The sequence below is a fragment of the Pelecanus crispus genome, chromosome 6 (assembly GCF_030463565.1).
Source record: "Pelecanus crispus isolate bPelCri1 chromosome 6, bPelCri1.pri, whole genome shotgun sequence".
Classification (NCBI taxonomy): Eukaryota; Metazoa; Chordata; class Aves; order Pelecaniformes; family Pelecanidae; genus Pelecanus; species Pelecanus crispus.
Window position 1 is genome coordinate 48388072 of NC_134648.1, and position 12838 is coordinate 48400909.

Genomic DNA, 12838 nt, shown 5'->3' on the forward strand with positions numbered 1-12838 from the left:
GCCATTATAGAGAAATAGCAAAAGATGAAAGGCTAGAGAAGAATTGGAGAAACTTGTAACATTAACCCAACATCACTGCCCGAGGGAGATAACGCTAATGGATAAAAAACTAAAGTGCAATCTCAGCTTGGTCTAAACCTGTGTATTTACACCCAGAATCACTGAGATCGGAGCATGCTTGTCAGAGGGCAGTTACAGGCACGTAAAGGCTAACAACATTGTTAGTGATAAACAGCAGTGGGTTTATGAAACAGGAGTACAGCAGACAATAACCTTTCTTGATACAATTAGATAATTAGTGGGAAAAGGAATGCAGTGGATAGACTTGTCTCTGGACCATGCATGGGCTTTTGACACAAAGCTGTACAAGATCTTATTAGGGAAAGTAGATCAAATTGGTTTTGATACAAATCCTGTGAAATGAATCATGGATTAGCTGACGGAGTGTAAACAGAAGAGTTAGAGAGGTTCTTTATCCTTCTGCAAAGGTGGTGTCCAAAAGGGCAGTGTTTTGGTTTTAAATACTTATTAGTGGCATGGAGGAAAATGTAAAAGGAATAGTTATCAAATTTACAGTTGACACAACTGAAAGATACTAGAAAAAAATCAGAGTAGAAAAAAGAAGAGCTAGGCTGAAAAAATGAGCATTATTAACAGGCTTTGGTAAAACAAGTGGAAATAAGCAGTGCGTAGTTTAAAGATGATACTGGATCTACTTTGGAACAAGGAGAATCTCCAAATTTCATGTTGTGCAAAGCACTGTGGCAAAAGCATCTTATGTTCAGAGAGGTTCCAGTGAGACAGTGGTTACCAAATGATGTGAGCTGATGTGCAGCCTGATGTCTGGCAAAGCTACTGCTCAGTTGGTCCATATGCCTGCCTGGCTGTGTGCTTTCCAGAGTGACTGTCCCCTGTAGTGCTGTGGCATCGCACTGTGCGATTTGGGGCATCTTGCTGCAAGAGAGACCCAGGCAAGTTGGAACAAATCCAGAGAAGGGCCACAAAGATGCTAAAGGGATTAGAAGGAATGACCTATGATGAGGAAAGGTGAAAAGAACGAAATGTTTAGAACCTCTAAGCCTGTTACATGGGCACAGAAATAGTAACGGAGTTTCCTGTGCCAGCACGGAGGAGAGTTGGATCAAGTCTCTCTCCTTTTACATTCCTATTAAGGTAACTACAGCTGAGCAAAATGGCTGTTCATCACTTTGAACTCTTTGCAAAAAAACATTTAGCTGTTCTTGAAGTTCAAGAAGTTGTATTTCATTGCTAGGGGACACTCTGAGTCTGTTTAAAAATCACCACGGAATCTCCATGAGACTTGCAGAAAGTCAGAGCTGGTGAGGCTTAACTCAGTGTGTGCTGCCCAGCAATAATCAACTATGCAAGTTGTTCCAGAAGCCAGAAAAGAAAAACACAAGCTCTGGAATGGCTGGAGTCACCTTAGTTATGATCTTTGATCTGTGTTGGTGTTAAGGACTTTTGCCTCTAAAGCATGCAGTTCACATCTAATCATAACTCGCTATGTACTACTGTCTCCTGGAAGGGAACAGGAACGTCCTCAGCTGCAAGGATGTAGTGGGTTTGTTGCTATCCTTGATTCACCATCAGACAGTCACTGTTTGTGTGCCTTGGGGAGGAAGGCTCCTTAATTGAGGCTGTGAGTTGAGAAGTGAGTTGGTCCTCAGAGACTGATTTCTCCCCTTTTTTTTCTTTTTTTTTTTTTTCACTGGAGTGAAATACCTTGGTGGGTCCTCTTGAGGTCCGCTGTGAATTTTGGGCTTTTTAAGACACAGAAGCTGGGATATGAACTCCGCTGACTGAATCTGACAGTACAGCTCACCTCCTTGTCATGCCTTTTTCATAGTGTTGTCCTCTGTCTGGCCTTAATTACAACTCCAACTCCTTTTACTGTGGAGTTCCTCAGTGCAGGACAGTGTTTTATGGTGGTTTTGCCTTCCATTTAGACCCTAAACTCATGTTATTGTGCCCAACGATCTTCAGGGTCTTGCTACAAACACACTCCTCAGGTAGGGAAAGGTTCCAGAATCTGGCCAGCAGAACAACTTTCAGCTTTGCTGTGAGATGCTAAGATCTGGTCTCAGCTAGCAAACTTCATCTTCTTCCACACAGTCAGCTGGCATTACACTAGGAGATCTGCAATCTGTCTAGGAGCCCTGCAGGATTAAAGATGAATGCACCTGCAACAATTATTCCTGTAAGTGCTCCATGGCCTCTAGTCCAGTGTGACCCTGTGGGCAAAGCATGGGCATTCATCAACTCATCACGCTGTCTCTGAGAGGGACCAAACTCTGGATTCCTCTCAAGTAACACCAGGCAAAGCAGCTGAGGAACGTGAGATGCCTGCCCATACTCTCAAGGTCAACAGTCTTGCCAAATAACAAACTTGGCTGATCGATTCCAGAGATAGGAGATGAGGTCAAACATTGAGGATGAAACAGAGAAGGGAAAATTGGGAGATACTTGGGTCAAATGAGATCATAAGGATGCAGGACTGTGAAGTTGCTGCATATCAAACATGTACATTCATATCAACAGACACAGACATGATATACATACATGTGCACTCCAGCCTTGCTGTATCACAGAATATTTTGTCCTCTTGGCAGAAGGAGTTGCCACAAATACCAGGTAAATAGGCTGAAACTGAAATAGAAACAGAAATTACCCACATGACCATGGTATGGTAACTTTAAACCAGCAGAGCTTCCAAGAAGAAAAGTCAAGCATCCCCAGTCAGTCAGAATTCTTTGGACATATCATCAAGAAAATGCACGTATTTAGGTTTTCTTAAAAGCCTTCATCAAATTATCTCGCTGAAGGGAAAGTTTAACCTCTCAGGTTAATACTATTATCAATTTAAAAGTGTCTGAGACAGAAAAGAAAGGGTAGACACATCCTACCCAGAAAAGAAAGAGAAGTCAATTTTCAGCATGATAAAGGTTAACATGAATCACCCACAAAGATCAGTGTTGTGGTGTTTGATCCATGTGTTAATGATCTGGGAAGTGGGTGAACAATGAGGCTCTGCAGATGACATCAAATTATCAAGGAAGACTGAAGAACTCCAGAGGATCCTAATAAAGCTGGGTGCATGGACAGCACAATGGTAGCTGCAATACACTGTTGACTATTGCAAAACATTGCACACCAGAAGGCATTAATTTGATTTTTCATACATCTTAATGGATTCTAAATTAACTGTAGGAACTCAGGAAAAGATCTGAGGATTGCAGTAAGTAACTTGCTGATATTCTCTGTTGAAGAAACAGTAACAATTTAGATTTTAGTTTAAAGAGGAGAAAAGCAAACAATGTAAGGAGTTATATAATAGATAGGCTGAAAATAACATTGAAAATATGGTAACGTCAGTAGGTAATTGATGGCGTGCCTTTGTCTTGACTACTGTCCAGACCTTCAGCTGGAGAAGTGATGGAGCAGTGCCAGTTTCATGCTGCTGAGGAGCTGGCTCATTGAACTCTGTTCTGGACTGAACAGAAATAGCCAGACTAGAGGAAGTTCAGAGATGGATGATGAAGCAGATAAGAGGTCTGCAAAAACTTCTGCGTGAAGAACAATTATATAGATAATAAAGAGCCGAATGAGGAGAACACAGCAAAAGTACATTTCCTGAGGAGAGTCAGGAGATGTTCAGGGAGCCTGAAAGGCTGCAACTACAGTATGGGCAAATAAAAGTGGGATTTTGTGTTTGCTCATACACCACACAACTAATCCCTGAGACTCATTGCCGTAAGATATCATGAAAACTAGCAGTGTTCTAAAAAAAGCCTGAACATTTATATAAGAAGTAATACTATCTGTGACTACGATAAATACAAGGAACTTGCAAATTTGGTAAAGATGCAGTCCTTTCTATATACTTAAGAGCATAACCCTCTCTCTAAGAAGTAGGAATTTGAGAGAAGCGTCTCCATGCAAAGCCTTATACTAGTAAATAGAAGAAAAATTAAGATTTAAGATTAAGCTGGAGGAAACTTTTGATCAGATGATTTTCCTTCATTTTCTAAGCCCCCCTTTTAGTAATGATAGTGAAGCGGGTGGGAAGGAATCCAACATGAAAATTAATCAAAGACTTCTGTATTACAAATGAAAATCCAATCTGAGAAGGTCCTTCCTGCAGGGTCTGCTAGTGAACTTTTTGCTTAGAGCCAGGGTAGCACATCTGAACTAACCAAACATCTTTTTCACCTGGCCTGCCACAGGCAGGCTCATTTCTTTCTGCTGTCCCAGGTGTAGCTTGTGCTCTGAGTAGGCTGTGCCTCATCAGCACTGATACCCCTTCCTAGCACTGCAGCCTGTGAACAACCTGAAATTGTGATCTACATGAATAGTCTTGACTTTATTCTAGTGTGAGTTTGTGGGGAGTAGGCAGGCTGTTTTTAGTGAGTTGTACCGATATTCCTGAAGGAGAAGTGCCTGGGGGGGGAGGGGGGGAGTGTTGAACTGCCTGAGCCAACTGGAGTTGGACCGAGGTGGGAAAAGGAGGGCTCTCTTTTGACCAACCTGGAGCTGGGTTTGGCCAGGAGGCCGCTGAGTGCCTTTGCTCTCTCCCTGCAGGCTGCTCGGCAGAATGGCCACAGAGGAGCGGCACCTCTCCTCCAGCTGTGGGTCCTTCATCAAGACCGAGCCCTCCAGTCCATCTTCTGGCATCGACGCCATCAGCCACCACAGCCCGAGCGGCTCCTCCGATGCTAGCGGTGGCTACGGCATCGCCATGGGTGGCCACCCCAATGGCCTAGACTCGCCACCCATGTTCAATGGCACGGGGATTGGCAGTGGGTCCTGCCGTAAGCGTTACGACGACTGCGCCAGTGCCATCATGGAGGACTCGCCCACCAAGTGCGAGTACATGCTCAATGCAATCCCCAAGCGGCTGTGCCTGGTGTGCGGGGACATTGCTTCTGGGTACCACTACGGCGTGGCTTCCTGTGAGGCGTGCAAAGCCTTCTTCAAGAGGACTATTCAAGGTATGGTGGGAAGGGAGGGAAACTGAGACATGCACTCCATAGCAAAACAGGGAGGCGGCCCCAGACATTGCTGAGGCTGCAGTGTTTCCATGGCATATAAAAGGCGGCAAAGGAGGGTGAATGAAATGCACCTAACCCTCCATCCTTTTCTATGCCTCCTCTCTCCTCCTGTGTAGCTCTAGTCCTTCCAAATCAGCCTGGACATGAAGTTAGGCTTTGTGGTGGTAGGAACCTTTGCCAAGTGCCTACCCTGGCTGGCTACCAGATCTGGGTATCTGGCCTAGTGGATCTTCCTGCCTCTGCTAGTGGCACTGATACATGATAATGTGGCTGCTAGTGGAGTAAGGCCTGGAACAGAAATACTTTGCACTTTAAAGGTGGTTTTAAGGCCCATTTGAAGAGTGGATGCGCCTGCCTAGAGATGGCATCTCTTTAGAGATGTCTGCACCTTGAGATGAAAGCTCCAGCATTACTGGAGTAGAAAGGTCCTCACTCTGTCCTGCCAGTCTTATTTTGTGGCCATGGACTCCATACAGACATCACCACAAGGCTGGACGGGGCACTTGGATGAGAGTCAATCCTGTGTTCCTCCTTTTCCAGCTCCACCAACTCTTTTCATAAAGATGCAACTTCTTTGAAGATAAAAAATTTAGGTACTGAAGGAGATATAGATACCCAGTTTTTGTCAGTCTTACTAAGGATGAGAAATTCCTCAGGTGATTTTGAAAACCTCAGTGCATGTATGTGTAGATGAATTGCAGTGCATTGCTCCTGCATGTACAATTCACATATGAGGTGTATGGCTGTGTCCTGACTGCCAAAAGTATGCTGCAGATGTGCACACATGCAGGTACAACAGTATAGTCAAAAGTGGGAGTGCATCCAGGCAAGCTCCAATATCCATGGATGCTTGGGTGTACTTACAGAAGCAGGCCCCATGTGAGCAACCATGCCTGGACATACAGATACTCCCTTTATTTCCTACACTCTCTAACTGGAAAAAGAACAGGATCATTCATCTTCCAGTGGAAAGTGTATTGAGTTTACCCAACTATGGTGGGGACAGATGTCCAGTGAGCAAGCGGCTGTGTGTGTACTTGGCTACACACAACACTTGGCTACACACCAACACGTTCTTGTCTTCTGAGAAATGAAAGAAATGCACATTTGGGGAGAGCACTAATTTTATTTTTGTTCATTGAATGGGCCTGATTACACTCTGTCACTGGGGATGTTCAACTCTGGAGCAGACAGAGCAGTACAGGGTGCAGTTCAGCTCAGGTCTCTGCAGAATTCACTATTTCTAGCTTGATTTCTTAGATTCTAGATGTCTCTCCTTACTATTATCCAGCTGTGGAAGTAATCACTTTGTATTGCCCCACCGATTCTTCCTCTTTTATTATGCTGTGTGGAAAGCATGGCCATCTCTAGGGCATTGGCCTGTTCCCTGGCAGGGTTTCTGTGATTTGTCATTGCTGAATCTCCTGTGATTGAACGTGAACTTTCACTTGGACTTCTGACTGTCAGCACTGACTCTGTCCCTCCTCCAGCACTTGGACCCATTCCCAGTGTTTCTTTTTGGCACGTTCAGGTGCTAAAGGAGGGACAGGGTAGTACTCTGAGGCAAAGCCCTAGGGGCTCCTTATATAGGGAGAGACTGAAAAACTAACCCCTCGTAGGAGCGATACTGGAGCATTTCTGTGGCAGAGCTGAGGAGAGGCCTAACCTGGAGAGAGAGAAAAAGACCTAGGAACTTTTGAAGACTTTTCAGAGAAAATCAAAAGAAAATGATGCAGGGTGGCAGTAACTAGAGGCTGTATCAGCCTGGGTGATATGTCAGCTGACTTAATCCCAAGAAGGGAGAGCACTTCCTTCCAACCCCCTCTCCCCAGCACAGCCATATTCTCCCTGTGGTTCCCTAAATGATTGCCTGTTAACATGTAACAGATGGGGGAAAGGAATAAGACAAGATTTCTCTCACCCTGTCATCAGCTTGGGCTGGCGACTGGGGTACCAAAATGCTTTTATTCCCAAGAGTGGGAGAGTCGAGTGTGCCATGCCCGAGGGTAAGCAATTTCAGCTATGGAGCTGAAGGCTGAGCCCAGGAGAGTGGGCAGCAATAGGGCTGCAGAATTTAGCTGAGTCAAGAAAATGCACCATTCCCAGGGCTCTGCTGCAGTGCATGCAATATCCAAGCACAGCCCTGGGTATGCAGGGGAAAAGGGTTTAAGAATCACATAAAAGAGATGGCGAGTGGCAAAAGCCTTTCCAAAAGGTGTTCATCCTGCAACTCTGTCACGTTCAGTAGATGTGTTAAACATCTAACTGAAGAAGTGGGAAAATATCCATCCAGGCTGCCTAACATCGATATAGGGTGTGCAGAAAGCATGCAGATGTGTATGTTACACAATTGCATTCCCTGCTAGTGTCAAAAGACTTGCCATGACTCTGGTATCTGGGAATGGCGTTGACTCAATGGTTTGATTACAGAGATGGATCTCAGGATTTCCCAGGTGCTCAGGAGATGCAGTAGGTAAATTCATCATCAGGCTTTTGTGGTCTTGGACCGGCCACTTCACTTCCCTCTGCTTGAGTATTGAAACATGAAAAACTAATGTCTATTATGGGAGTACTTAATCTGGTGGCCCTGTGTTTGGTAACTTTATTAAGTAATAGGTGTGCATGCTGCTATAAAATGCTGTTAAATCTGTCCTGGATGATTAGACTCCTGCAGCCCTATCTAGATACCGCTGATCATGAAGCAGAGCCTCACGCTAAATCCCCCCTCCAACTACCCCCCCACCCTGGCTACAAATGACCCTAGTCTGTCTATTGGTTTTTTCAGCTGCATTAACTCATGTAAAACCTGCATGTCTTGAGGCAGGAGGACCTTGCAATAGCCTCTGCGCTCCCCCTGCTGCTGCCACAGCAGTAGGAAGAACAGACATCCAAGCTGCAGAGCTTCTTTGAGCCTGATTGCTCTGCGACTTACATTCCCCCTTAGCCAGGTGAGACCAGGCTGTCCTGGACAGCACGAGGGCTGTTGCTTTTCAGGTGATGGGGAGAAGGTAGGCTGAAAGCCAGCATGGACATGGCTGGTTATCTCTGAGGTTACTTCTATAGCTGTGTGGGAGTTTTCCATCAGTAGGACTTTTCCAAAGAAAAGCAGAATTTTTACCAAGTCAGATTTCCCCAAGGAAAATTTTGATGATAGGATAAAAAAAAGAAGTCAGGAAAATCCAAACCATTGATTCACTTCAAGCTGAATTGGAGTGGCTGGTTTTGCTGAACTAAGCCAGGATCACACAACACATCCTAAGCTGTCCCATAGGTTATGGGCAGGTCACACCTGTGGCCTCTCTCATGTTGTGTTACATGGCCCAAGGGAAGGATCAAGGCCTGGAAACCTGTGTGTCATTTCTACTTTGCACCACTGGCAATGCTTCAGATAGAAGGGTGAAAACCTGATACTAGATGACAGCACGTGCCACTGGGCTACAGGCTTTTCTCTCTGAACATGTCTGTTTGAACCCCAGGGCTGGACTTCCCACACTTTGAGGCAGAGTCAGAAATTCTGAACTGGCTTGAAGCATTTTCAGTCAGGTAGGCTGTCTGACAAAATTTTAATCCCATTTCTCTATCATTGTATTGCTTTGTGGCAACTGTGCTTTGGGTCCCCATTATATTCTAGTGGCAGTCTGCATTTACCTCCATGATGCAAGTGTCCTCCATGCAAACATGTGCCATGGGCATTACCTGACTTTGTGAGTATTGTGGAAGGTGCAGTCTAGCGAAGATAGGAGAGAATCTGAGTTTCGGGCATGTTGAAGTGTGCTGCTATTGGTGCTTAAGAGAAAGCTGATTTGAAACCAAGAATTTCATATTAGTTGAATGTAATGGAATGGGTCTGTTACATGAAGGATAACGTGTTTTGGACGTTTCTGAATTAAAACTTTTAAAATTTCTATTCCATGAAAATCCTAACTAATCCCTTCATCCAAATTTAGGACAAAGGCAAATGCTGAATTTCTTACACATTACAAATTCTTAATCTAACTCTACCTTATTCCTTCTCGTAATAGTTTGCTCAGTAGATAAGAGCATTATATATCAATCAAATATATTGTCATTATCTTTTGTTCATCAGTCGTTACAACTGGCAGGTAGTTTTGCCTATTCTGAATATTAACTAATAACAGTGCTGTGTAACTATATATGCCCTTTATTATTCAACATATTCATGACTATGACTACCCTTCATCTATTTTTCATCTTCAAATAGTGAAAATTAAGGCTATTTCTAAAATGACCCATTAATATAAAATAAAAGCTTAAAGCTCAGCAAAATAAATCTGAATTAAGATTTCCCTTTCTGATCTTTGTGAATCATCTCATTGTGTGCTTGGAACTCATACCCATGAGGTGATACAGCAGGACTTGCAAGGAGTGATACTGGGGAGAACTGGTTATTGGAGGGTCAGAGAGAAGAGACACATTTACAATGATCTTCTGAATAGGCAGGTTATGTATCAGGCAAAGTGCCTGCATCTGTGGATTCCCTGCTTAAATCTTGCAAGCTTCACACTCAGTGAGTATAGTAATACCACTGCTGTGCTGGGATGCCCTTACACCAATAAGGGGCTTAAAATGTGGATAATGCAGCTCAGAAGACTTGCAGGGATTTATAACAGGCTTGTTACAAAATCCATAGTCTTCTAGGGCTTCCTGGTTGTCATTACGGTGGTGAGACTGGCTCCTGGGAAGGGAGGAACAGTTGAGAGAGTTTGCTCATTTTCCTGAGCAGAAGAGCATTACCATCCACAGGATCAGCAAAGGGCCTGTGAGATGCAGAAGGGTGGTTTTGTGTCCCTACAGTAGTGGCCACAGCACCTGTCCTGTCCTTCTGTCCTTCTCAGAAAGGTGCCTGTTACTTCTCAGGTGGGAGTTCACAGCCAAAAACCAGGAGATGTTCTGAGCTTTCCAAGAACTTCTGAAGCATAACCAGGGAAAGGGCAGTATTCCCTGGATCTAGCGCCTGAGTGCTGCTTACTATTCACAGCTCTAGCACTTGAATTCAGAAAACCATCTCCAGTGCAACTCAGCTCTGAGTCTTGTGTTTTCTTTTTGCCTCCATGGATCTGTACAGAGAACTCTGTGCAGAAGAATCCTTTCTGTTGAACTTCAGCAAAGTATTTCTGTGTCAGAGACCCTACAGACAAACTTGCTGCCAGCAGGTAGCCCCAGGGCTCAGGTCCTGCGTCCTCATGCAAGCAGGATGCTGATTTGAGTGAGGTTGTGTGAAATGTCCAGTTCCTCTTTCATGGAGCAGGGTCCAGGTGTACCACCCTGAGGAGGCCAACAGTGCTGGTATTAGACCTATAGCTACCCCCTTTTCCTCTGATAGTGTCAAGAGTCCTGAAGCCTTGGTCCTCACATTTCTGTTTTTCTTACTGTATAAGCCACATGAAGTAAAATTTTGGTTAATCCAAGCACTAGGGCTTATCTCACCTGCTTTTCCGAAGTCTCATTTTTCTGCAAGTGATGAACACGTGTATTAGGGTGGGGAGTTTTTTGGTTTGGTTTTTAGTGGGTTGGTTTTTTTTTTTTGTGGGGTTTTGGGGGTTGTTGTTTGGTTTGGGGTTTTTTTTCCCCAAAATAGGAGCCTCTACTGATGCTTGTATATACTCAGGCACCTAGATCACGTACATGTCCCTGGAAGCATAGGACAGCTCTGCTGAAAATCAGGTCACTTATTCAAGTGCCTAAATACAGATTTACAGGCCCAATATTTGAATCCCTTTCTTTGAAAACTGTGGCTTAAAAAATAACCCCTCTTACCTCACACAGATCATTGGAGAGGTTTCATTCTGGTTTTCACAAAGTACCTCCCCTCACACCAGGACTCAAGCTATGATGCCTCAGTTAGAAGGGCTAATTTAAGTGGAAGGTAATAGAGAATCCACTCCATGCATATTACCAGTGTTCCCCAGCCTGGTGCAGGAGGTCAGACTGGTGCCTGCTGAGGGCAGAGGAACTGCTGGTCTGGCACTGCACTCACTGAGGGCCTTTTTACAGTTTTCAGGTGCCTTTTCACTGAGACACCCAAATGATCTGTTTACCTCCAGTATCAGAGATAAAAAGGATTCAGTGCAAAAGCTTGTGGGTACTGAAATGAAAGTGTCATCAGAGCTAGTGTCTTATTGAAAAGTCAGGTTGCTTTCTCCTGCAGAGTGTCCCAGTCGTGCAGAATAGCTGTACCGCGGAGGCGTTATACTGCCTGCCTGATGGGACCTTCCTAAGGCTATGGTATTTTGCAAACAGTTCTTGTAAAACAAACAAAAAACAAAACAAAAAAAAACCCTAACCAAACAACACCCACCCACACCCCCGCCCAGTGGGGTCAGTGTACCAATTGTTACAAAAATTGGGATAAAAGGAAATAAATGCATGAGCTGAGTTGCCTATGAGATGGATTTCCCTGGGAATCCCTGCTCTCAGCCATCTGGCTCCAGGGCACTGGCAGAGAGTGGCACCACACCATTGCTCACAACTGCGGCATGCTGTGTCAAATCACTAGGGTGAAAGACATGACTCGAATGAATGGAATTTGGAACTTCATAGCAGATATGTCTGAATCTGGGTTTTTCCCTGAAATTCAGGAAAAGCTGCAGTCACCTGGTCCTCTGAGTCACCCAAAGAAAGAAATGAGAGGTCGGTGTGCAGCAGTGCAGAGCAGGACAGAGTATGCAAGGAAGGGAGAGGAGAGGGAAAGAATGGTGAAAAGCAATGAAGAAGAAACCAGAAAAAGAGGAGAGATGGGGGATTTTCTTCAGAAAACAGAAGCTGAAAATGTTTTAGCTTTAAAGACCTTTTTGGCTACTTCTGCCTGATCTTTCCTGAGTTTCCTTGTAGAAAGGCTTTATAGAAAGGCAGGATCAGTAAGTGGGCAGCAGCTTGTGCTCTCAGTGCTGCACTAATTCTGAGCTCAACTCCCCTGAGGAGCCCTGTCCATAACTTAAGCAGGAGCTGGGTGGGACTTCACTGTGCTCCTCAAGCTCAGGGAGGCATTCTCTTCTTCCCAGTCCCTCCCCTTCCAGAGAGGTATGGTGACTACGGGGTCTCTTGAATGACCAAGCTCTGGTGTGCAATTTACAGGTGCTCCTATTATGTGTGCACTGGAAATTATGTTCCAAACTGTTTAACAATCAAAGGTCTAACTTTACAGAAAATAGGGTAATTTTGCAGTTCTCTATCATAAAAAACACGATCTATCACTTTAATAGTCCTTGGCTGTTTCTTAGCATCTCTCATCTAAAGGTTTTAAAGTGCTGTTAGACCTTAATGAATCAAGACTCACGATCTCCCCAGAAGGTAGGTTTGGTGCTCATTTCATTTTGCAGACAAGCAAACCAGGACACAGAAAGGAAGTGATTTGCCCTCCAAGGCCACATATGAAGGGTTACAACAAATGCAAACTTTGATCTGGCCACCCACCACTTGATTTTTTGAAGCCATTTTTTAGGTAAATCTTGTGCCATGGCATCAGTGAGGTCCTAGCACTTTTTTCAGATCAAATGTAAATATTGTCTAAGTCAAGGAAATCTCTTCTAATAAGCAACAGTTCAAAGCAAGGCCTTGTCTATTAAAGTACCCCATTTTCTGCCCTTTCCTTCTGGGTCACATAATCTGCAGTTCATGACACACAGAGACTTGACTCAAATTTTATACTTGCATACAGACTTGTCCATGTGCTGACACTCTTCTGCAGGGCCTTGCAGCACCCCCAGCTGCTGCAGTGAAGGGGAAACTCTCTCCGAGCCCCCTGTGCC

General features: G+C 44.5%; 1 protein-coding gene across 5 annotated transcripts in view; it reads left to right on the forward strand.

Annotated features, from left to right (window-relative positions):
- ESRRB (estrogen related receptor beta) overlaps positions 1 to 12838 on the forward strand; it is a 103751-nt gene that overhangs the window by 57093 nt on the left and 33820 nt on the right. For 2 of the 5 annotated variants that reach the window (XM_075711917.1, XM_075711918.1), the window contains exon 2: positions 4600 to 5009. In XM_075711917.1, the coding sequence (XP_075568032.1) occupies positions 4600 to 5009 (410 nt within the window). Of the gene's footprint in view, positions 1 to 4599; positions 5010 to 12838 lie in introns of those variants that run through there. The other 3 variants (XM_009482954.1, XM_009482952.1, XM_009482953.1) reach the window with 3 other exon arrangements.